The sequence below is a fragment of the Lycium barbarum genome, chromosome 2 (assembly GCF_019175385.1).
Source record: "Lycium barbarum isolate Lr01 chromosome 2, ASM1917538v2, whole genome shotgun sequence".
NCBI classification, from domain to species: domain Eukaryota; kingdom Viridiplantae; phylum Streptophyta; class Magnoliopsida; order Solanales; family Solanaceae; genus Lycium; species Lycium barbarum.
Window position 1 is genome coordinate 121,740,413 of NC_083338.1, and position 27,776 is coordinate 121,768,188.

The 27,776-nt window shown below is 39.3% G+C and overlaps 1 protein-coding gene and 1 long non-coding RNA gene across 2 annotated transcripts; both read right to left on the reverse strand.

Annotated features, from left to right (window-relative positions):
* Window positions 1-4,774: 4,774 nt before the first annotated feature.
* On the reverse strand, window positions 4,775-5,637 carry LOC132628834 (DNA-directed RNA polymerase subunit beta'-like). Its single transcript, XM_060344597.1, has 2 exons — window positions 5,507-5,637; window positions 4,775-5,471 (listed from the first exon to the last, which is right to left on the reverse strand). Exons 1-2 carry the CDS (start codon window positions 5,635-5,637, stop codon window positions 4,775-4,777), a joined length of 828 nt encoding a protein of 275 aa, XP_060200580.1.
* A 2,292-nt stretch (window positions 5,638-7,929) lies between these two features.
* Window positions 7,930-10,592, reverse strand: LOC132621742 (uncharacterized). Its single transcript, XR_009575680.1, has 3 exons — window positions 10,436-10,592; window positions 9,503-9,737; window positions 7,930-8,404 (listed from the first exon to the last, which is right to left on the reverse strand). It is a non-coding gene; the product is annotated as an uncharacterized LOC132621742 (long non-coding RNA).
* Window positions 10,593-27,776: the final 17,184 nt, after the last annotated feature.

A 27,776-nucleotide genomic window follows, 5' to 3' on the forward strand; every position in this document is an offset into this window, starting at 1 on the left:
TACTATATTTATCCTCAAATTTACCTGAAAGCGCATAAAATTTTGTGCACTGACGATGCACAAAATTTAAACTTTAGAAATAAAACGGTGTAAAGATAAAAATATTTGGAGCAAAAGTGAATGAAACATGAAATTTAAAAAAAAAAAAAAAGATGAGGAGACAAGATGGGGACACTCCCTAGAGTTTGTCCCCCAATTAGAAGACAACAGCAAAGAGTACTATTGAAATCTTAGAAACTGAAAGAAAAGAACGGAGGCTTCAGTTGCAATGATCAGTGCGCGACGCACTCATATCGCGCGGAAAACCGGTCTCTGAACTGTTTAGGCAACAGTCTATTATTTTTTTGGGTCCGCGTTGGATTTGGTTTTAAAAAGTTCAGGTTTTTTGGTACCCTATAAATATATATATTCTACATGGTTTTGACATAACTTTTGACCTAGAGAGAGCTTGGAGTCGCCGTGGAGGCAGGAGTTACAGGGTTTTACCTTCTCTTCTCTGCAATACTCGTTTTTACGTTTTCATTAGGATGATTTGTTGTTTTTCCTCCATGTCTAAGTAGAGCTAAACTCTTTAGTTCTAGGGTTTTGACACTAGCATGAAAGTTGATGTTTGATTATCGTTTATATCTATTGATTTTCCATCTTTGGGTTATGTATTCATTCTTGATCTTAATTGTTTGATTATTGACAAAATAGTTAAACACTATCTGTGGCGTGTGAATTGAACTAGGGATAGGGAATTTGCATGCGTAATAAGAATAAATAGAGCTTGTTCGATTAATCGTTTCGCTAATGAGGATAGGAATATAGCTTTAAGCCTTGCTTAGTTGAATACAGAGAAGTAAATGTGTTTTTGTTACCTCTAGCGACCATAAGAATATAAGCGTTATAGTAGCATCTACAGGCTTGTGAGCAACTCGGAAGATACTCATAAAGTTAACATCAACCCGTCAACTAGTAACCCATAGATAGAACGATTTGAAGACTCAACTGGATTGTTAGTGGTTCTAGCCCTAGATGTCACGACCCGACTAGGGGCCGCGACGGGTACCCGGTACTTGTACCGAGCACCCCTTAGCTCGTGTCATACTCTTACTACTAAGTGGGCCACATGAGTTATACCGTTATTTTTTTTTTTTTTTGCATTATCACTAATAACATTATTATAAGCATGTACTAATAAACTTTACTGATTTAATATACATCGACGGGGACAACCAACGTTAGAACACATCTAATTATACATATCTGTCTACGAGCCTCTAAACATAGTACATATATACATAAGAAGGGCCGAGTGCTGTCGTGCCCGAATATGTACACAAAATAGTACCAAGAAACTGAGGCTCCGGAACGACTGGAGCGCTGCCAATGTACCGCCGATAGAGCTCCTAGGGGCCAAACCTGTCTGCCTGCTCACCTGCGTGGCATGAAACGCAGCGTCCACAAGAAGGGACGTCAGTACGAGTAATGTACCGAGTATGTAAGGCATGAATAATATTAATATATGGAAAATATAGAACAGAGATAATGACATAAGAGAGATATAAAGCATGTCATGAAGTAGAAAAATAACCTGTACATATAAGTGCCCTTTGGCGGAAACCATGCATGCTTAGCGCTACGGAACGTGCAGCCCGATCCATATGTGCATATACTATAACATATTGCCGCGGAACGTGCAGCCCGGTCCATATACATATATTACTTTACTTTCTTAGGAAGACATTTCTCATCATATATATAGAAAATAGAACATATCATATTGCCGAGGCGTCGGCTCCGATCCATTTAGCCATATATCCCGGGTCCGGGCATCCCGCGTCCGGGACGATACTACGTATCATACTCCAACTGATCAGGTGTCTATGCGTCTATAGCGCCTTCCCTTTCCCAATCTTCCCCATATACATGTACATATACTTATAACATATAAGCAGCATGCATTAGAGCCCAAAGGAAATCATGTCCGTATCGGAGTGACATAAGGTCGGTAGCCTCCGATTATCTTATGGAATAACCATGGTCACTTTGTCTCGCCTTGGAGGAACTAGTACTATAAGGCAAAACTATAAATGAAGAGTAGTATTAAGAGAAGACATATAATAAGATCACAAACCTCATAAGGTGTCAACTTGTATTCTTGAAGTCTTTAGAAAGTAGAATCATGTTCAAAGAAATAAGATTGAGGATTAGGAACTAACTCTATTTTCTCATGTTCATATTGAGTCCATAATTCGAGATTTTCAACTATGAAATCATGTTTGTCATAATCATCACAAAAATATTCTCATTAGAATAGTTACAATACTTATCGTTCGATAAACGAAACAATTAAGAAAATCCGGGAATAACGGGCCCACCTCAGGTCAAATGAGGTGGCGTACACGATTTACATACGTTACATTTCATGACGTCACTTGTGAGAGTTTTAAGGTAGTCGGGTCCTATTTGTGCAAGTTCTAGATGTTTAGGCAATTTTTTCAACATTTCATACAATATTTAATTCAATTCTACTGAATGAAAAAGGGTCAACTTCAAACTCGGATTTCTAGGAATAGGATTGTCCCCGAGGCTCGTATCCACCCTATTATGTCTAAGACATGCCAAAGAAGGAAGGGTGAAGCCTTACATACCTTTTCCGCTTCATACACGTCTCCAAAATCAAGTTTCAAGTTCGCCAAAATCTACAATTTGGTCACAATTACCAAATGTTACTTGTAAGGCTTTAAGATTTCAATCTTAACCAATACTTGTCTACAAAAATTTGGGCAGCATCTCCCCTGTATATAAAACATCCCGAGATTTAACTCGGCTCAAATATCAACAACCATACCAACAACAATATCAATAACAACAACAATCACTACACAACACAATATAGCATAACTAGTCCTCTTTCCAACATAGTGCAATAACTTTCATTCCAACTTCACATTTCCAAACCAATCTCAATGTTTTTTCATTCATTACTAATCAAGATCATTACAATATAATTCGGAAGCATTTCATATCATTTCTACAAAATATTCACAAGATATACAAAATATACAAACTTTCCACCAAAACCATAATCCATCCAAAACTTCTAATCTTCAATCTACATATTCATAACATATTTCCATCTTCCAATTTCATCAACCATAATCATAATTTGCACCTTAACAATTTCATTTTCATAATTACATAAATCTACCATAAAATCACAAAACTTCTCATAACCACTTAACAACCAATCTTTCATGCCAATATGGACTATTATCCTTCCAAATTCACCAACTAACATAATAATTCACATTTAGAACTCCACTTCCATAATTACATAAAAACTTCATTAAAATCACATAATTTCCTATAACTATTTCCAATAATTTTCCATGCCAACTTGAACCATTTTCTTCCATTTCCAATATAAGGTCCACCACAACTACAACTAGAATACAACATAAAATTCAACTCATCTTATTTATACAACCTTACATACACATGCACACATGCAAACCCACTTTGTAAACTTCCATATTTCCATAAATTCTACTCATTTCTACATACTACAACATAAACCAACCTTCATAACATAATAAAAAGGGATTAATTCTTACATTTTTCTACAATCTTCTTCACTTGACCAAGTTGTCAACTTGAAGAAACAAGTGCTCTTTCTTCCAAAATAATTACACCAAGTTGTAAAGGACCCTTGAATTAGTAGGAATACCACAAGAAAATAATTTTTAGGACAAGATTTCAAAGGGCAAAAATTTTTGGGACATGGCCGTATGGCCTTTAATTTTCTTGCTCCTCTTTGTTTTGTTTTTCTCCTTCTTGCTTCTTGAAACTTCTATGGATAAATTGATGAATATAAGGTCCCTTTTATCTAATTTTAGCACATGGATAATTAAAACTCATGGGCTTGGGCCATGTATGGCCGGCCACCCCTCTCTATTGGGCCTTGATTTTCATCATTTTTTTTGGCCTAACCCGGTTGGTCCCGAGTTGGGCCTAGCCCACTGACCTTTCGACCTTAAAACGTCCATATCTCCTTGTACCGACGTCACCTGGGAACCCACGACATATGGTTAGAAAGCTAATTCAATTATCTACAACTTCTATTTCTTGATAGTTTTCCAAATTCCAAACTTATAATACCGTTTTTTCCCCCCAAAGTCAGGTCACCCGAAAACGTTTTCTAAAAAATATTCGTTTGGAGGACTTCCACTTTGATTTGGCCCAAGGGTCCTTCTTGAGTTGTGTTTAACTTCACATATGTGATTCATATAATTTGTCACATGTCCCAAAAAAATATCTTGACGTGTGGGCCCCACCTCAGCTTACAAATAATCCGACGTTCAAAAATACGGGATATAACACTAGATCTATCTCTTCTCCAATAAAAATCCGTTTTATCTTGGTTGAAGTTCATTATTTGTTTTCTTTAATTTTTATGTAGTTTATAAATATAAATATGTATTTATTTCTTGTTTAGATAATTAAAATTAGTTTAATTTACTTGACGGTTAATCATAAGTCTCTGTAGGTACGATATCTGAACTTTAAATTCTATATTACTTGTACGACCACATATATTTGCGTGTGCGTTTGGGAGCAACATCGATCATTCAACGAATAATGCAGCTACGTGACCTTTTTCAAACCTGCTCCCATTTCGAGTCAAGAAAAAAATGGCTCAAATGGTACGATCCCTCCGTCACCCCGGAATGAAAGGGGTGATCTCGTAGTTCTTGGTCTGTGAAAATGCGTTTTTAGGTGCTCCATTTTATTTTCCCATTGAGGCCGAACCTAAACCTGTGCTCGAGAGATAGTTGTCCATACCGCTCGTTAATACATAGAGTCCAATAAGCATATCTTGCGTTGGTACGGAAATGGGATCCCCAATAGCCGGAGACAAAAGATTCATACGAGAAAGCATAAGTAAACGGGCCTCTACTTGAGCGTCCAAGGATAAAGGTACATGAATAGCAATTTGATCTCCATCAAAATCGGCATTGAATCCCTTGCAAACTAATGGATGTAAACAAATAGCGCGCCCCTCCACTAAAACGGGTTGGAATGCCTGTATGCCTAATCTATGCAGAGTGGGTGCTCTATTCAGCAATACAGGATGTCCCTGCATAACTTCTTGAAGGATTTCCCATACAATCGGTTCTTTTTCTCGAATTTTACTCTTAGCAACTCCTATGTTTGAAGCAAGATGTTGTCTAATTAGACCACGAATTACAAATGTCTGGAAAAGTTCTATTGCTATTTCACGAGGCAATCCACATCGATGTAATGAAAGTGAAGGACCGACGACAATGACAGAACGTCCTGAATAATCGACTCGTTTGCCAAGCAGAGTCTCACGAAATCTTCCCTTTTTGCCTTCAATTACATCAGAAAATGACTTGTAAACTTTATTATGACCGTCTCTCATTGGTTGTCCCCGGATTTCATTATCAAGAAGTGTATCCACGACTTCTTGTACTAATTTCTCCTGACAGTATCCACGGCTTCTTGCACTAATTTCTCCTGACACATTACTAATTCTCCTGGCGTAGATCTACTTGTTGTTAATAGATCGGTAAGGGTATTGTTCCGATAGATTACTCTTCTATAAAGTCCATTCTTCAGATGTGTCATTACGTGCGACTATCTCTACTATAGAAAGAAAAAAAAATCTAAGTAAAATAACTACTAGAATTAAATAGGCTTTCTACATATGCATCGTTTATGGCGCATGACCCAGGACAGCTTTTTCTATCACTGGTTGTTTAATGAAATTGCGTACTTCTCATGTTTCTTGGAGAACCAATAAGAAGCAACTATCATGTCACTCTCAGAAGTCGAATATCGTTTAGTGATTTCCACGTGGTATGAATATATATGGCTTCGAATTTGCTGGCAACCTTGCAATTACAACATCATGTCTCTATGGAACTTTGTTGCAACAATTAAGAAGCTGTACAATGAGTTATCAGAAATCCGGTGTTTCATATGCTTACATGCTGCAAAACACATTAAGCTTGATTATTGCCATTTTATTTGTGAGCATGCACCTTTCTGATTTCAACTCGCTGACATCTTTACGAATCCCCTCTAGAAGAAACAAGTCACTTTTCTCATGCGCAAGTCAGGTACCCATAATATACTCAAACTTTAGGAGAGAATTATTGTTCAAATTAATTAATCCTTCAAATCTAGGTAGTTATTGGCATTTGAATTAGGATAAAATATTAAAGTTGTTCGGGCTTCAAGAGAATGGCAAGTCGAGGAAAGTTCGTCCCAAACACAATCTTGTGATAAGATTATTGGATGACGGCATAATATTGCTTCAATCCAGATTTAATTTAGCATATCCTTTGTCAAAAGGCTATAGGCAAAGAGTTAGTGGTGGAAACTTGTAAAGGGATGGGAATAAAACATGTTGTAATTTAATTGTATTTTATGGGAACCATACCAGCTTATGATATAGTCTTAGGATCAAAGGAAAAAACAAGTAAAGTTGCAAATTTTGGAGCCCATCAATAAAATTTCCATATTCTAAGGAGTGAGTAGATGTGCATAGGTTGAGATTATATTCTCTTAATAAATCTATAATATCGGTCTTGGTTGGAATGTATATGAAAACTCTAGATAGATTTACCGATACTTTGTTGTAATGGAGGATGAAATTAATTATCTTAGTGAATTCATAGACTATTTGGTTGGAGTATGAAAAGTCACTCATGAATTCACTGCGCTAAGTGTGAAATGGAGGCCGCTTCAATAAGGTTTAATATGAAATCCTTAAAGCAGTTGGATAAAAGAATTCAGGACACATGACCGTAACTCGTAAGATGTCAAAGAATTTTGATTTTAAAAGAAACATAATAATGTGTGTGGGGTATTTCTTCTTCTTTCAATGAACCTTCTTCTTTCAATGAACTACTTAGTTCAAGATTCGTTCACTAAGTAATCAATGATTGAAAAAATATTCACTAACTAATGCTTCAAATCTCTATAATTAAATTGCCTCAATGAATATATTATTGTTGATTTATAGACCATGGCTTTTCCTCCTAAGCTTGAGCATCTTTATGTGTTCTTTCCACCATCTTTGTACTCGTCAAGAAAGTCTTGTGTTTCTTTTTTTAATTTCTCTATTTTTAAATGAATGTATTTTACTCATGATTGTTGTCACTGAGTACTTCTTTTCAATTTTTTTTTTAATTTTCTATTCCAACTGGTCGGGGAAACATAAGAAGCAACAAGCATTATGTTGGAGAATTTTTTAAAGAATAGCCAGAGAGATAGTAGGAAGAAAATACAACTAGGACTTTTGCAAGCATGTTGCTCGCTATAAAACTAGGAAACCTTGCTATTGTTGTTTAATCATGAAAGAACTGGTTGCTATTATACTATGCAGCTTTGTGAGAAAGCATGCCCCTGATTTTCCCTCATACTATCAACCACCGTGTCAAAATTCTTGCATGATCTCATGGCATATATACAAGGATTGATAATGTTAAGAGCAAAAAAGTAATATTGCTTGTAAACATTCAAATTATAAACTAAAAAGAAATTTCAGGTCTCTATAACTTTTACTTTTGTTTCAATAGAAAAACTATCATTTTAATCATTTGATGAGTACACTTATTTCCCCGGTCTTTTAACTTGTTTAACTAGCCATAAACAATAAACAATGATGAAAAAAATAGTAAAATAAAATGTAAAAGGTTGCAAGATAAATGAGAACAGAGAATTTCTCTACTCTCTTTAAAAGTATCTTTCATTATTTATTTTTTAATACTACTTAAGTTTGACTTAACATTTATGATCGTAGGCTTAGATACATGATTTAATAGGTAATAGAGGAACAAAAGCAAATGTCAACGTTCAAATGAATCTATAAATGGTAAAGCGTTAAATGAAAAATGGAACTGCATGTGTGAATTCACTAAGAACAACTTAGAGAATAAAAGAAAAATTTATAATACAATACTAGTTTACATCATGGAGCTAACTGTCAGAAAAAAGCCTCTCTCATCCTATACAAATCAAATCTTTCTAGTTATCTACATCTGAATCATTCGAACAATATTTAACAAGACATCTAATTATTTTGTTCTTCCCTTATTTCCCAACATCAAAAAGTGTTATCCTATTTTTTCCTCTCGATATTTCTTCCTTCCAGATCAAAGTTGGTTTATCATTTTTCTACTTGTTCTGGTCTTTCTTCAATCAATCTATCCTTGCGATTAATTCTGGATGGAGAACTTCATTTTTTTGTTCTTCTTTCGACAAGTTGAAATTTGATCTACTGCATGACGATCAATCAACATACTGCGGATTGCATTAGGATAAAACAAGCAATGAGAGCAATATCCGCAATGCCTAATTAATACCATGCACCAAGAAATCCGAGAACCTGTTCACAAGAGAAAGCAACAAACAGTTGAACAATAGATGTTACTTTATATGTGGCTTGAAATACACACACACATGTAATTTGAGAGAAAGGATGTGTTCATACCGGTGTTTTAAAAGGCGGGAGCGTAAGGCGGGGCGTTTTACATACGCCTCGAGACACGGGGCGTAAGCCCCATGAGTATTTAATTTTTAGTATTTCTTAAAATAATATAATTACAATAAATATGTTTAAATAGGTAAAATTACATAAAAAAAATAAAAGAAAACTGTAAATAAATGAAATATATATATATATATATATATATATATATATATATATGCATATGTATATGTATGTGTGTGTGTGTGAGCGCGCGCGCGCTTGATCCTCACAAAAAAATGATCAAAGCAATCCATTATACACCGCTTATAACTTGTAATTAAATATAACATAATTTTACAAGTATAAACAATACAATGAAATAAAAGCTATTATGAAATGCAAAACAATTCCAACATTTTAACTTTCAAACACGGAAAAAAACACAGTTTCTTAAAACACTATTACTATCATACTATTCATTTTATCTCCCTATAAGCAAATAATCAATAAAATTTATCAATATTACAATTAAAACATAACTTCTTCATGAACAAAAAATAAAATTATATGATAATTCTGATACATAGGACTTATGACCAATGACAAGTGAAAATGTACAATTCCGCTATGTGTTTTTTTTTTAAATTAAGTAATATTCACCCTTACGACGTTCTCAAATAGTAAATATCCAATACTATGACTTGTTATATGAGCTACACCCAATCTTCTATTTCTATAGATGAAAAACTATTAAGTATCATTATTTTGTTAAACAATTATGAGGGTGAATGATTTTAATTAAGGAATTTAAAATATAATTTGTGTAAGAACTGTTAGGCGAGCCCTGGGCGTTGAGCGTTAGGCGTGTTTAGGGCGTACGGTTGGGCGCTTAGGGCGTAAGCCTCATAGGAACTAAGCCCCGCACGTTAGCCCCAGGGCGTTTTGCCACTGCCCTGCCCCAAGGCGAGCCCCGGGGCGAGTCCTGACACTGCCTTTTAAAACAATGGTTCATACCCGCTGACAACCTTCCAAAGTATTGTGGTGGAGAAGAGAATGCTCAAGGCTACCTTCAGAATTAAGGAGTACAGTGTTGGATTCCCATGAGATTCAATGCTTTATAAAGGTTGTGGAAAAACATCATCAAATGTTTCACATCATAAACCTTGTTATAAAGAAAGACCCTCAGCAACTCGAGAAACTCCATCAGTGTAGTGTTTTCTTGTTGCAACAAAATCATAAAACACGTATACTGGAAAATAACAAGTCATTAGAGACATGACCAACCATAAACTATAACAACTTATATGCTTTATCACTTGCGAATGAAAGTATAATTTTGGACTTGTTTACCTAAGCATCTGCTGACGTGAAATTTTATTTGAATCTAGCACAACTATTGTGTGAAAAATGAATAATTAAAGCACAAGTATTTCCAACTAGCTTCTAATAATTCAAAGATAGTTGGTTTAAGTTTACAACTACTTATGATAGGGATGATTTAAAAAATAAATATTTTACCAAAAATGATAGTATTTACAAACTAAGATTTATGAACAACTCGTCAAAGACAGATTCAGTTAATCGAGGATTTCATCCATTCATTTAATGCTGAATTGACCACTTATTCTAGATCAAAGAAAAGCTTTTGGATCTATAAGAAAAATTAATTTTAAAATGTTTTGTTTCACTTTAACATCAAATTAACTTATACTAAATTTGATACTACAATTTAAATCTGGACTTGAGTGTTCATATCTATTCTTTTTCATAAGTGAATTTTATAAGGGATTAAGAATCAAATCATAAATGAATAGAACATATCATCAAATAAAGAAAAGAGAATGAAGAGAAGAACTGGAGCATTTGCAAGAGATAGTTCATTCAAGCACCAAGGCATAAATGAGCATTACATTATCAAATAAAGGAAAGAAGAACAGAAAAACTTACAAACTTTGTGATTCATTGAACCAATTGATCTGAAGAATTCATGAAGAGGATTCATGTTGGAAATGGGTTTCATCATCGTCATCCTCTTCTTCATTGTTGTGAACTCCCTTCATCCCAGCCGCAGTAGGTTGAGTTGAGAATGTAAGGAACTAGTAAAGCATCGGTTATATATGAGATGGGCAATAGACTAGGGTTTTTAAAAATTGTTATAAATATTTTTAAAATATGATTTGCTACCAATTCTAAGACAAATATTGAAGTTATCTTCTTGTTTTGCGCTAACTACACTAAACTCCCTTATTCTATGACTCAGTTGTGTATTGACCCCTGTATTTTAAAATCAAAAACTTACACCCCTATATTATGAAAATCATGCACTGATAAATAGAAGAAGTAAATGATTCAAAATAAATTACCTAGCTAATTGCTTAGCCCATACTGACTCAACAATGTTGGGAAATTAGGCATGATCAACCCACACATTAAAGAAAATGAAAGAGGCTTTGATATTTCACTAGACATCTTGAATAGTCAATAGCATAGGAGAGTGGTCAGATACTTGAGGAAGATCATAAGTTTTGACTACATGACCCACTTTGTCATCCAATCCATGTTGCCAAATAACCTATCAATTTTGTTGTAGATTCTATCGGAGCCTAGTTACTTGTTGGACAAGTATAGTACTCTACTTTCCAGGGCGATTCATTTAGGTTTAGGTTTTGAATACACTTAGAGAAATCTGTCAGCTCAACAGCAGTATCTGGTGCCCCAAATATTTTGTCAAAAGGGCGAAGAACAATATTAAAGTCACCTCCTAGGATCCATGGTTTATTGATACCTTATCCATATACACTAACTTGTCCTAAAGAATCCTTCTACTATCAAGAGAGTTAAAGCTATAAATGATGGTCATCAAACAAGAAAAGTCACTTGTGATCCCTGCAACATGACAATGAATGGGTTATGAAGATGAGCATATATGGACCACCTTATAGATACTTGGATCCCAGATGAGCCAGACCCCGCCATACACTGCAGACTGATAGGTTTTTAGAGAAAATCATCAGCCACTCTATCAGTTTTATGCTCTTTTACTCTGGTTTCTACTAAGCTAGCAAGCTGTATTTGTTTGGATCTAAGATAGTTCTTGAGCTCCTTCTGGTTGTGTCATTTATTAAACCTCTAATATTCCAGGTAAGACAAGATAGTAAATGGATTTAGCGAGACCCCCTTTAACTCGAGAAAGGTGACTAGGTCCACAAGGAACAGTCTTAAAAGCTCCAAGACTATTCTTGGTGGGCACAAAACTTAGGAGAGTGAAGTTTTCCAAATTGAGCTCTGAGCTAGCATGTACAACCTTGCTTCTATCCACCTTAGCACTCCGGGTATGAGAAATCTTCTGAATAGCACTAGTTTGCTACTGCTGAGAAGTAACACTAGGTTTCTGCTGCTGGTGTTGAGGAGTGACACTAGCCTGTTTAGGATCAACACTAGGGTGCTGTAATGACGGGGCAGCAATAGGTTGAACTTGTTGAGGTGTAGATCTAGAAAGCAATTTGGTGAAGTGTCTTTGGTATTACTAGGCTCAACTATAGCTTGTTGTGCAGGAGCTACCACAGTTTCTTGAACTAACACAAATTGGCCCTTACCCTTAGCTTTCCATTCCTGAGCCACCCTCTTTGGTTCCTGCTTGTGTCTAGGTTTTTCATTAGGTGCTTCAGCTTCCTGCCTCTCCCTAGGAGGGAAACTGTGACCAACCACTAGACATGCAGGGCAAAACTTAAGCTTCTAATCATTGATAACTAACTGTTGGAACTTATGCCAATTAGGGTCCAAAATTATAAACTCATGAAGGAGTGCCTAGGTCTCAATTAGTATCCCGGCAAATGAGATCCATGTTTGCTTGGTCATCAGCATAATCCGACACACCAATTGCACTAGTAACTTAAGTGAGTCTCCACCACAACAGGACATAGATAAATTAGGAAATTTGACTCAGACGGAAATTTTTTGGCAAAAATCAAAGTCGATGGACCAAGGCTTGAGAATAATAGGCATGTTGTTAATGATGTATGGTCCAAAGTAAAGCACCTCATTCCTATCTTCAATAGTCAGAAATCTAATCACATAATATCCCTCTTCGTGAAAATAAAAGTTCGGATCAGCTACATCAGACCAGTTTTGACAAATATACCAACTCATTGCATTATATCTCGGAACATCATCAACAACATAGATAATGAGGGCACAATTCCAGTTCTCAATCTCCCTATCTATATCCTCTTTTTCAAGCTGGAAAACAGGCCGTCCAGCAATTAATTGGGAAGGGATATAGCTTAGAGGCATACCATTACCAGCTGCCTTCTTGTTAGTGAAGAGACTTGTTACACCCCGTGAATTTCTGCGTCGATTGTGTCATAAGTAAACTAACTGTCACGACCCAACCGGAGGGGCCACGACGGACACCGGGTGCTATCCCACCCGGGCACCCCTTATCATACATTTACCTTTACATCTAGGTGAACCACATATTAAATCACACATTCTATCCATCAATCATACTAATCCTATTGGACAATCAATACATTTATATCATCATTTGCAACTATGCCCATATCAATGTACATAAGCCGACGAGGCTAACAAAATGACATCCAATATATAGGCCGACAAGGCCAAACACATCTAACTATATACACACGTCTACGAGCCTCTAAGGAGAGTATATCATATCATATAGGCGGGACAGGACCCCGCTATGCCCATAAATATGTACACAAAAGAATAAGTACCAAAAGCTATAGCTCCGAATGAGATGGAGCTCCGCTATGTAGTCCCTGAAAAATATAGCTATGGATCAAACCTGTCTCCCTGGCCATCTGCGGGCATGACGCAGTGTCCACAGACAAAAGGACGTCAGTATGAAGAATGTACTGAGTATGTAAAGCATGATCAATATCAATATAGAAGCATAATAAGCAACATAAGAAATAGCATAAGATGGGAGATAGTAATATCATCGTCATAAGCATTTACTTGCCTTTCATAGGGACTTTCCATTTCTAGTGCGTGATTGTGTACATACATCCGTAACCGTATACGTATTCATATCCGTACTCATTTACATTCGTATCCATAATCGTATTCCTATACATATTCTTATTCGTATTTGTATCATGTCCATATTCATACTCATATCCATATCATATACATATCCATATCCTATAAGTATCCATATCCTATACATATCATTTACATAGCGTACCCGACCACGAAGGTTTGGTGTTTCACGTACCCGACCATGGTTAGGCTCAGTGATCATACATACCTGGCCAACCAAGGCTCAGTGTTACACATACCTGGCCCTACCAAGGCTCAGTGTTATCCGTAGCTAACTGCAGTGGTGCGTGCGCATCGTCATTTATATATACATACGTCTATATATTCTACCCGGCCATATAAGCTCGGGGTTTCATAATAGCCATACATAGGCACACATACATATAAGCTCATAGGCATCTTTAGCATTACCATTATTATCATCGTCATCATTATCGTTATCCCTATTATCGTCGTCAACATCATCATCATCATCACCATTGTCGTCGTTCATTACATCTATCCTTATAGGATTATTCGTCATATGAGGAATTTAGTACAATCGTAATACACATCAAGAATTATAAGCTTTGTAGCTTTTTGGAGATAGAATTATTTGGAGAGCATCATAGGCTCATAGAAGAATAGATATTTGGCCAAAGAACCATGCCTTATGAAAGAAGGGTTAGCCTTACATACCTTTCCGTTCAACTATTCTATCACTTGCACGTTCTCCTCCAATGCTCACGTTTCTACCTTCATTAGAGTTATACTATAATTAGAAAATTGATAGCTAGCATACATGACTAAAGCTAGAGAAAACTGGACAGCATCTCCTTTGTTTATACGACTTCCTCAATATCATATATCAACTCCCAAACATCAATGATAACATTCACAATATCGTAATAATAGTCTTTATTCTCCTACATTATCCATATTCTTCAATTCACTTCAAGTCACCCATATTCATGGTCATAGCACACTACTACATTCGTTCGTATACAATGTCTATCTCATGTTCTTAACATCATTTACAACATGATTATAATCATATCATATCACGAATCATTACTCAATCCAAACTATACTCAAAGATGACACTATTCCCACATTCAAAATCCATTTCCTATATTCTCTTACAATCTAAGCGTTTCAACTTTCAAACACCTTAAACAACATAGAAATACCATGAAACTTACCTTAGATGTTGTGGGGATGAATCTTGAGTGGAAATACTTCACTTGAACCAAACCCTAGTTCTCCTCCAACGGAATTTCTTATGGTCCACTAACCCTTGGAAGCTTTCTAACACATAAACACTTGATTCTAGCCTTTGATCGTTGTGTTCTCTTGAACTTGAGTGGAATATGCTTAGAGGAGGGTTTTTAAGCTCTCAACACTTGTAGAATATGAAAAATGAAGTAAAAGAACCCAAGGCATCTATTTATACAAACATTGAAAATCAGCCCGTCGGGACTTCCACGGACACTTATACGGTCTGTATAGTATTGTACGGTCCGTATAAGTGGTCGTAGTTCATGAACCAGAAAATCATCTCCCTGCTGGGAGTTATACGGACACCTTATACGGACCGTATAAAGTTATACGGACCGTATAAGTGCTCGTATAACTCCATTTCTCTGAAATGGTTTCCGTCATTTCGTTCGATCTCCAATCCTTATGGAACCTTCTTCACACTTGTATATTACTTCATTAGCCATACAATAGGCTCTATATCAGCCCTTTAAAACATCACCACATAAACATTAGCTCAATTATAGCGGAACCTTTCCGAACACAACTCACGTTTTGCTCCCTTCAACGAACTAAACTTCACATATTCATAGAACTTCAAAATCTTATTGTATGAACCTCAAGCTATCTAATCCTTCGCTTAACCTCATAGGGATTTCATAATCACCATAAGCTCACATTAGCCTATCCATAAGGCAACACATACGGAAATTTTCGAGGTGTAACATTTTTCCCCCCTTAAGAACATTCGTCCTCGAATGTTAAGTCGCCGGGGATTATATAAAAATTTCGCCAGAGTTTCCTCTGTAATATTGCACTACCATCCTGTCACAGCAGCCCATAATAACAATGCCTCACAGGGCTACTGTCACGACCCGCCCAGGGGCCGTGACGAGTACCCGGGGCTAACCACCGAGCACCCCTCATTCTACTGCTCACCGCTCCCGTTTAATGCCTTTATCAATACCATACTCAGGTTATAAGGGAATCATCTTTTCTTCTGGAAATATAAATACTTTAAAATACACAAGCCTTTTGGTCATTGACAAAAAATATACCCATATATATATATATATATATATACACACACACACATAGCAGAAATCTTGCGACACTATAGCACCCACACTACGTACCTACGAGCCTCTACTAGAGTACTAGACATATGGACGGGACAGGACCCCGTCGTGCCCAAAACATATATGTACAGAAAAGAAAGACCATAAGCACCTCCGGGACAATGGAGTGCTCTCAACAGCTAACAGTACCTACGAATCTGGGGCAAGATCGCCTCCCTGTCTACCTGTGGGCATGAACATAGCGTCCAAAGAAAAAGGGACGTCAGTACGAACATTGTACTGAGTATGAGAGGCATAAGCAATAATATCACATCAATGAGGAACATTTGTATCTGACCGTCACATAGAAAAGGAGGTGATGCATGCTGACTTACTCATAATTATCATCATATCGTAAATGCATAAATATATATACACACATATAAGCTGCCCGTCCATGTTGGATCGGTGTGATAATCAGTAGCATTAGCCTGCGTCCAGGCCTCCCGCGTCCGGGGTATCATCTCTTGTCGCCCACTAGTGGTGTCTGCCCATGCCAATCGGTCATGGTGTGTCGTATAACTGCCCGCCTTAGCGGTGACTGCCCAGCCAAATAGGCGCGGTGTTATATTGTCACCATCATACATGCTCATCATAGTATATGCATAAGACTCAAGAACAACTGCACTATGTCAGGGTGACGTAAGGTCGTGATCCCCCGATTCCATTATGGGCACTCATTAACATTCTACCTCACCCTGAAGGGAAAAGTATATGAGGTGAGTGTAAGCAATAATGACATCTTTTTATGAGCATTTATAACTCCTGTACTCTAACTCATTACCTTGTGTAGCAAGTAGGGGTATCAGCTTGTACCTTTTCGGGACTTAAGAGATTCATGGAGAAGAAAGAGAGTCACATTAAGGGAGTCATGCCATAGAAGGAAAGGACTAGCCTCACATACCTCTTGTCGTTTAACTACCTTATCGCTTGATCGTCCTCCTTCGATGCTCGAGCCTCAACCTTCGAGAGGAATCGCATTAGCATTAGTTACTCGGCTATCAGAACATTTCACTATTTCAATTCTAAAAAAAATTGGACAGCACTTCCTTTGTTTATACTACCCTTCCCACATTCTATATCAACTCCCAACGTTAATAACAACATCCACAATATAGCATCCACAATCATCACTTATCTACTTTTACCAGAATTCACCATTTACCTTAGATTTCCCCACAATTATGATTATAACTCGTTATCGCGTTTTCTCATATGTAATACCTATTTCATGGTCTAAATGTCACTTATAACATTTTCACAATCACAGCACACCAACACTCGTAATTCACTCTAATTACTATTCACACATTCATGACCCAATTGTTATGTTATCCACAATTCAAGTGTTTCAACTTTCAACCACTCAAACCATATAAAAAGAGTCATAAAACTCACCTAATGATGGATGAACAGCTTTTGAGGGGAATTCCTCTTCTTGCCTCAAAACCCTAACTCACTCTTCTTGAGTTTTCTTGGTGAAGATGAACTTTTAATGGGTTTCACAAACTTGATTTCATGTATTTGGTGTAGTTGACCATGATTTTCCTTTGATTTCTTGTGGAGGAAGGGTGGAGAAGGTTCTAGAGAGTTGTTAGAGAGAAGGGAGTGGAAGATGAAATGAAATGAAAATGGAGGAGGGTCTTATATTAATTCCCAAAAATCAGTCCCGACCGAGATATACGGAGCGATCGACGGAGCGTCGATTGGATCGACGGGGCATCGATTTCATCGTCGATTTTATCGAATTTCCAGTGAACAATCTGTCATTTCTCCTCTTTCGATGGTGAGAAGGACGGTCCGTCGAACTGATCGACGGAGCATCGACCTGTTCGTCGAGCAGTCTTTGTCCCAGCTCAGTTTTACAGCACCATCGACGGGGCGTCGACCTGTTCGATGGTATAAGGGGCAACCGTCGAACTTTCCTTTTGCAGGACTGCGGTGAAGTTCCATTTAACGGACTTTTCATCCCTCACCTTTAACTTCTCTGAAAGGTTACGTTGGGATTCCTAAGTATCCCTTCTTACTTGTAGGGACATCATGTTTGCCTTAACCTTCGTTATTCCCTTCATCGCTTAGCAACCCAAAGTTCCGGGGTGTAACATTCTTCCCCCCTTTTGGAACATTCGTCCTCGAATGTTATGTACTCGGGAATTCTACAAAAATTTCGCCAGAGTTTTCCTGTAATATGACGCTACCATCCTGCACAACAACCCATAATAATTTGCCTCACAGGGCCACAACACAATAAAACTCTAAGAAAACTTACGAAAGCTGCCAAGGAACATAGGGGTATTCAGATACTATAATTATTACACTTCATTTAATGCATCCATACCTTACAATACCGGCGCTTCTTGGGCCTCTTCTGGGGTTTGGAATAAGCATGGATACCTGGATTTCATTTTCTCCTCTGCTTCCCAAGTCATTTCTTCTTGATCGTTATTCCGCCATAGAACTTTAACTGAAGCCACTTCTTTGTTTCGAAGTCTTCGTACTTGCCTATCTAAAATGGCCACGGGCACTTCTTCATACGCCAACTTTTCTGTCACTTGTATATCATCTATAGGAACAATTCTCTTGGGATCTCCAACACACTTGCGGAGCATTGAGACATGAAAAACCGGGTGAACTGTTTCCAGCTCTGAAGGCAATTTCAGTTCATATGCTACTTGGCCGACCTTACGGATGATTTTGTAAGGCCCAATGTATTGAGGGCTTAACTTCCCTCTCTTTCCAAACCTCATCACTCCTTTCATTGGCGACACCTTCAAAAATACCCAATTATTAACTTGAAACTTCAGGTTTCGCCGACGGTTGGCTGCGTAAGATTTTTGGCGGCTCTGAGCTGTCAACAATCGATCCCGGATCACTTTAACTTTTTCTACTGCTTGTTGAATCACTTCCGGCCCTAACAGCTGTACCTCTCCTATTTCAAACCATCCAATTGGGGATATGCACTTCCTTCCATATAGGGCCTCATACGGAGCCATCTGGATACTGGAATGATAGCTGTTGTTATAAGCGAAGTCAATAAGAGGTAGGTGATCATCCCAACTACCACCGAAGTCCAGCACACACGCTCGGAGCACATCTTCCAAGGTCTGAATAGTGCGCTTGGCCTACCCATCAGTCTGGGGATGAAATGTTGTGCTAAGTTTCACTTGGGTACCTAGGCCTTCTTGAAAGGATTTCCAAAATTTGGCTATAAACTGCGCTCCCCTATCTGTAATAATGGACAATTGAACACCATGGAGTCGCACAATCTCCTTGAGATACAACCTTACATAGTCTTCCGCTGAGTACGTGGTTCTGAAGGGAAGAAAATGTGCTGCTTTTGTGAGTCTGTCCACAATCACCCATATAGAGTCATATTTGCTTCGGGAACGAGGTAGTCCCACGATGAAATCCATATTGATAATTTCCCACTTCCAGGTAGGAATTTCCATTGCTTGCAATAGCCCTCCTGGCTTCTGGTGTTCGCTCTTTACTTGTTGGCAATTTGGACATTGGGATACGAACTCTGCTATGTCTCTCTTCATGCCATCCCGCCAGTATATCAATTTGAGGTCGTGGTACATCTTTGTTGCACCTGGGTGAATAGAATACCGAGAGTAATGGGCTTCTTCCAGAATCCGTTGGCGCAATCCTGCAGCATTCGGAACACAAAGTCTATCATGGTATTTAAGGATGCCATCCATCGATGTTTTAAATGGAGATCTCTCCTTTTCAAAGAATGTGTCCCTGTAGTGGCTCAACTGCGGATCTTCATACTGACGCTCTTTCACTTCCGTATTCAAAAACGAAACCATGGGGTCATTAATACCAATCCCTGCATTACCTGTATCGATTACTCGCACTCTGAGATTAGCCAGTTGGTAAAGCTCTTGAACCATCTCCTTCTTTCCCGGAGGGACTTCACATAAACTACCCCTGGATCGGCGGCTAAGCGCACCAGCTACCACATTTGCTTTTCCGAGGTGGTATAAAATATTCACATCATAATCTTTCAGCAATTCTAACCACCGCCTCTGTCGTAAATTCAACTCCTTCTGGTTGAAAATATATTGAAGACTTTTGTGATCCGTATAGATACCAACGTGCACACCATACAAATAATGCCTCCATATCTTCAACGCATGAATAACTACAGCCAATTCAAGATCATGAGTTGGATAATTCTTCTCATGCTTCCGCAGCTGTCTCGAGGCATAAGCAATAAATCTACCACGCTACATTAGCACGCACCCTAACCCAACACCGGAAGCATCGCAGTAAACTACATAACCATCGGACCCTTCTGGAAGTGTTAAGACTGGGGCTGAGGTTAATCTGTCCTTCAACGTTTGAAAACTGCATTCACAAGCATCATTCCATTGGAATTTAGCTGACTTCTGGGTTAGCTTCGTCAATGAGGCTGAAATAGATGAGAAACCCTCTACGAATCTTCTGTAATAACCTGCCAATCCCAGAAAACTGCAAACCTCGGTAGGTGTCGTAGGCCTCGGCCAATTCTTCACCGCTTCGATTTTCTGAACATCAACTCGAATACCATCAGCTGAAATGACATGGCCCAGAAATGTGACGGAATTCAGCCAAAACTCGCACTTTGAAAATTTTGCATATAGTTCTCGCGCTCGAAGAATTCCAAGCACGATACGCAAATGGTCGGCATGCTCTGATTCTGTGCGATAATATACCATAATATCATCAATAAATACTATCACAAACAAATCCAAGAGTGTCCTGAATACATTATTCATCAAATTCATAAATACGGCCAGAGCGTTAGTCAACCCAAACGACATCACCCGAAACTAATAATGGCCATATCTTGTCCTGAAGGCCGTCTTGGGAATATCCGTTTCTCTAACTCTCACTTGATGATAACCCGATCTCAAATCTATTACCCTGTAGCTGATCAAATAAATCGTCAATTCTTGGGAGAGGATATTTGTTCTTTATCGTCACTCTGTTCAACTGGCGGTAATCGATGCACATTCGTAGGGAACCGTCCTTCTTCCTCACAAACAAGACTGGTGCTCACCACGGTGACGAACTAGGTCTGATAAACCCCGTTTCGAGAAAATATTGTAATTGCGCCTTTACCTCTTTCAATTTTGTCGGGGCCATTCGATAAAGAGGAATAGAAATAGGCTTGGTGTCCGGCAACACATCAATGGCGAAGTCGATCTCTCTTTCTGGAGGAAGGCCTGGAGTTCATCTCGAAACACGTCCGGGAATTCATTTACTACCGAAACAAATTGAAAAGTTGGCGGCTTAGCTTCGGTATCCTGGACTCGAACTAGATGATAAATGTAGCCTTTTGCTATCATCTTTCTGGCCTTGAGATAGGAAATAAACCTGCCTCTTGGAGACGTTGTATTACCCTTCCACTCCAACACGGGCTCCCCCGAAAATTGGAACCGAACTACTTTCGTTCGACAATCAACATTAGCATAGCATGAGGCCAACCAATCCATACCCATGATCACATCGAATTCCAACATCTCAAGCTCAACTAGATCTGCTTTAGTTTGACGATCACACATCACTATCACACAATTTTTGTACACTTGTCTAGCTATCACGAGATCACCAACTGGAGTAGATACCTCAAAAGGTCTGATTGGCTCAGGTTTCACCCCAATGCGACCAGCAACATACGGGGTAATATAAGAAAAAGTGGAGCCCGGATCTATCAAGGAATATACATCATAAGAAAATATCCATAACGTACCTGTAACCACATCGGGGGAGGACACAAGGTCCTATCGTCCGGCTAGAGCATACATACGGGGCTGAGTAGCACCTGAAGTAGATGCTGCCCCTCTGCCTCTACCTCAGCCCGCTGACATCTGAGGAGCCTGCCCTACCGGGCGTACTGAGGAAAAACCAACTGTTGAACCCCAACTTTGCCACTCGCCACCGGGCAATCTCTCATCATGTGCCCTGCCTGACCACAAGTATAGCAAGCATCCGAACCTTGGCGACATTGTTCGGAATGTAGTCTACCACATTGGCTGCATCGCGGTACTGAGGGTCTCCTCTGACTTTAATCTTCCCTGAATTGAGAATCTGAGGCCCTCGAACTTTGACCCCGTCCTGAACGAAAGGAGCGACCAAATCTCCTTCCGATAAAACGAGGAGGTGCACTAGTCACCGACTGGCCCGAATGTCTAGAAGAGGTCTGCATTAGTCCCTCTCTATAATCACTGCCTGCCCCCATAGACCTAGCCCTCTTGCCTTGGCGTCTATCAATATCACGATCACTTCTTTGCGGCTGTTGTCGCCCCTCTAGATTATGGGCATGAGCTTGTATCCCAGAAATATCCATCCCCTCTTGTAGCGAAGCTGTCAAGCAATCTTTGAATATATGGGGCCCTAAGCCACTCACGAATCTGTGCACCCGATCTCCCATGTCAGCCACCATAGCCGGGGCATATCTAGCCAAAGAATTAAATTGTAGGCTATACGCCCAGGCACTCATACTCCCTTGCTTCAAATTTAGAAATCTGTCCGCTCTAGCTCGGCGGACCTCGAGTGCAAATAATGGCGGATGAAGGCATCAACGAACTCTTGCCAAATCGGAGGAGGGGCATTCTCTCCCCTCGATAATACCCAATTGTTGTACCATAGCACCGCCACATCCCGGAGTCTATACGATGCCAACTCCACGAATTCGGTCTCGGAGGCATGGACAATCTTCAATGTCCTCAACATTTCATCGATGAAACCTTGTGGGTCCTCCTCCGGCTTTGACCCGAAGAACTCCGGAGGATTTAGGCTCATAAAATCACGGGCCTTGGTACTTGCTGCCCGGTCACTAGAACCCACATTTTGTCGTTGCGCCTGTGCGGCAACCAATTGTGTCAATAACTGAATGGCCTCGGTCATTTGTTGACCCGAAGCAACTGGAGAAGGGATTGGAGCTGGAGCTCCTCCTTGCTCTTCCACAGTAGACGGGGTGGACGAAGTGCTAGATGGAGTCTCATTGTGGGATTCTCCACCCTCTATATCCGCTGGCGACTCTCGTACAACTCGCCTGTTCGTCGTAATCTTGCCCTTCTGGGCAGCTATAGCTTTCCCCTTTGGCGACATTCTGAAATCACAACACACTATTATGGGGGAAAATCTTATACATGGCTCTATCACACGATCTCGTAAGAAGAAAGATGATCATTTTTCCTAAATTCCCTGTAGCCACTTGTTTATTAGCGTGGTGCGCAACACACCATAAACAAGACTCTACTAGACACGGCTCGTAGCCACTTCCTAGGACTGAACTGCTCTGATACCACTTCTGTCACGACCCGCCCAGGGGCCGCGACGAGTACCCGGGGCTAACCATCAAGCACCCCTCATTCTACTGCTCACCGCTCCCGTTTAATGCCTTTATCAATACCATACTCAGGTTATAAGGGAATAATCTTTTCTTCCGGAAATATAAATACTTTAAAATACACAAGCCTTTTGGTCATTGACATAAAATATACCCATATATATATATATATATATATATATATATATACACACACACATAGCAGAAATCTTGCGAGACTATAGCACCCACACTACGTACCTACGAGCCTCTACAAGAGTACTAGACATATGGACGGGACAGGACCCCGTCGTGCCCAAAACATATATGTACAGAAAATAAAGACCATAAGCACCTCCGGGACAATGGAGTGCTCTCAACAGCTGATAGCTCCTACGAATCTGGGGCAAGATCGCCTCCCTGTCTACCTGTGGGCATGAACACAGCGTCCAAAGAAAAAGGGACGTCAGTACGAACATTGTACTGAGTATGAGAGGCATAAGCAATAATATCACATCAATGAGGAACATCTGTATCTGACTGTCACATAGAAAAGGAGGTGATGCATGCTGACTTACTCATAATTATCATCATATATTAAATGCATAAATATATATATATATATATATATATATATATATATATATATATATATATATATATATACACATATAAGCTGCCCGTCCATGTTGGATTGGTGTGATAATCAGTAGCATTAGCCTGCGTCCAGGCCTCCCACGTCCGGGGTATCATCTCCTGCCGCCCACTAGTGGTGTCTGCCCATGCCAGTCGGTCATGTTGTGTCGTATAGCTGCCCGCCTTAGCGGTAACTGCCCGGCCAAAAAGGCGCGGTGTTATATTATCACCATCATACATACTCATCATAGTATATGCATAAGACTCAAGAACAACTGCACTATGTCGGGGTGACGTAAGGTCGTGATCCCCCGATTCCATTATGGGCACTCATTAACATTCTACCTCACCCTGAAGGGAAAAGTATATGAGGTGAGTGTAAGCAATAATGACATCATTTTATGAGCATTTATAACTCCTGTACTCTAACTCATTACCTTGTGTAGCAAGTAGGGGTATCAGCTTGTACCTTTTCGGGACTTAAGAGATTCATGGAGAAGAAAGAGAGTCACATTAAGGGAGTCATGCCATAGAAGGAAAGGACTAGCCTCACATACCTCTTGTCGTTTAACTACCTTATCGCTTGATCGTCCTCCTTCGATGCTCGAGCCTCAACCTTCGAGAGGAATCGCATTAGCATTAGTTACTCGGCTATCAGAACATTTCACTATTTCAATTCTAAAAAAAATTGGACAGCACTTCCTTTGTTTATACTACCCTTCCCACATTCTATATCAACTCCCAACGTTAATAACAACATCCACAATATAGCATCCACAATCATCACTTATCTACTTTTACCAGAATTCACCATTTACCTTAGATTTCCCCACAATTATGATTATAACTCGTTATCGCGTTTTCTCATATGTAATACCTATTTCATGGTCTAAATGTCACTTATAACATTTTCACAATCACAGCACACCAACACTCGTAATTCACTCCAATTACTATTCACACATTCATGACCCAATTGTTATGTTATCCACAATTCAAGTGATTCAACTTTCAACCACTCAAACCATATAAAAAGAGTCATAAAACTCACCTAATGATGGATGAACAGCTTTTGAGGGGAATTCCTCTTCTTGCCTCAAAACCCTAACTCACTCTTCTTGAGTTTTCTTGGTGAAGATGAACTTTTAATGGGTTTCACAAACTTGATTTCATGTATTTGGTGTAGTTGACCATGATTTTCCTTTGATTTCTTGTGGAGGAAGGGTGGAGAAGGTTCTAGAGGGTTGTTAGAGAGAAGAGAGTGGAAGATGAAATGAAATGAAAATGGAGGAGGGTCTTATATTAATTCCCAAAAATCAGTCCCGACCGAGATATACGGAGCGTCGATTGGATTGACGGGGCATCGATTTCATCGTCGATTTTATCGAATTTCCAGTGAACAATCTGTCATTTCTCCTCTTTCGATGGTGAGAAGGACGGTCCGTCAAACTGATCGACGGAGCGTCGACCTGTTCATCGAGCAGTCTTTGTCCCAGCTCAGTTTTACGGCTCCATCGACGGGGCGTCGACCTGTTCGACGGTATAAGGGGCAACCGTCGAACTTTCCTTTTGCAAGACTGCGGTGAAGTTCCATTTAACGGACTTTTCATCCCTCACCTTTAACTTCTCTGAAAGGTTACGTTGGGATTCCTAAGTATCCCTTCTTACTTGTAGGGACATCATGTTTGCCTTAAACTTCGTTATTCCCTTCATCGCTTAGCAACCCAAAGTTCCGGGGTGTAACAGCCACAACATAATAGCAATAGAATTTGGCCACACACGACCTAAATGCATAAAAAGAAAATATACATACCTTATGATCTTGATGTCTCATCTTGGACCTCTTCTAGGGGCCGAAATAAATGCGGGTACTTGGATTTCATATTTTCTTCCGCTTCCCTTGTCATCTCTTCTTGGTTATTGTTTCCCCACAAAACCTTAACTGAGGCCACTTCTTTGTTTCTAAGCCTTCGTACTTGCCTATCTAATATGGCAATGGGTACCTCTTCATAAGTTAATTTTTCTGTCACTTGTACATCATTTACTGGCACGATCCTAGTAGGATCTCCAACACATTTACGAAGCATCGAGACATAGAAAACTGGGTGAACTGACTCCAAATCAGGAGGTAGATCTAACTTATAGGCCACTTTGCCTACTTTGTGCACAATCTCATAAGGCCCAATATATCGGGGACTGAGCTTCCCCTTTTTGCCAAATCTCATTACACCCTTCATTGGTGACACTTTCAAGAATACCCAATCTTTCACTTGGAACTCTAAATCCCTTCGACGATTATCCGCATAGGACTTTTGACGACTTTGAGCTGCTAATAACCGATCTTGTATGAGCTTGACTTTCTCTATGGCTTGCTGGACCAAGTCTGGCCCTATTAATGTATTCTCTCCTGCCTCGAACCACCCAATTGGGGATCTACACTTTAGCCCATATAAAGCATCATACGGTGCCATTTGAATGCTAGAATGATAACTATTATTATAAGCAAATTCGATGAGGGGTGAGTGATCATCCCAATTACCTCCAAAATCTATTATACATGCCCGTAACATATCCTCAAGAGTCTGAATGGTACGTTCTGCTTGTCCATCAGTCTGCGGGTGAAATGCCGTGCTAAGGCTCACTTGAGTCCCTAAACCCTCTTGGAAGGACTTCCAAAAATTAGCTGTAAATTGAGTCCCTCTATCAGAGATAATAGATGTTGGGACACCATGGAGTCGCACTATCTCTTTAACATAAAGCTTTGCATAATCTTCCGCCATGTATGTCGTTCTGACTGGTAAGAAATGAGCCGACTTCGTGAGTCTATCCACAATCACCCATATGGAATCATACTTACGTCGAGAACGGGGTAAGCCTGTAATGAAGTCCATGTTAATTACTTCCCACTTCCAAGTTGGGATTTCTATAGCTTGTAGCAATCCGCCCGACTTTTGGTGCTCGATTTTCACTTGTTGACAGTTGGGACATTGAGCTACGAATTCCGTTATATCTTTCTTCATCCCACTCCACCAGTATATAGATTTAAGATCATGGTACATTTTCATTGCTTCAGGGTGGACAGAATAACGGGAACAATGAGCTTCTCTTGATATTTGGTGGCGTAAACCTGCCACATCAAGACCACATAATCTGCCTCGGCATCGGAGAACTTCGTCCTCTGAAATCTCAAATGATGTCTTCTCCTTCTGAGGGAGTGTATCTCTGTAATTCATTAGCTTGGAATATTCGTATTGTCGCTCTTTCACTTCCGCTACTAGCGACGAGACTGCTGAATTCTGTATGGTAGTTCCTCTGCTACCTGAGTCCACTACTCGAACTCCTAGGCTAGCTAACTGCCGGAGCTCACGAGCCATTTCTCTCTTCTCTGGTCATACATCATACAAACTTCCCATAGATTTACGGATAAGAGCATCAGCCACAACATTTGCCTTTTCGGGGTGGTATAGGATATCAACATCATAATCTTTTAGCAATTCCAACCATCATCATTGCCGCAAATTCAACTCTTTCTGCTTGAATATATACTGAAGGATCTTATGATCTGTATAAATATCCACATGAACACCATATAAATAATGTCTCCACATTTTTAATGCATGAACCACTGCAGCCAATTCCAGATCATGGGTTGGATGATTTTTCTCATGTTTCCGTAATTGCCTTGAAGCATGCGCAATCACCTTACCATGTTGAATCAATACACAGCCTAGCCCAATGCCGGAAGCATCGCAATAAACAACATATCCTTCCAATCCCTCTGGAAGTGTTAGGATTGGGGCAGAAGTCAATCTATCTTTTAGCTCTTGGAAACTACGTTCACAAGCATCTGTCCATTGAAACTTTGCTGACTTTTAGGTCAACTTTGTGAGTGGTGTAGAAATGGAAGAAA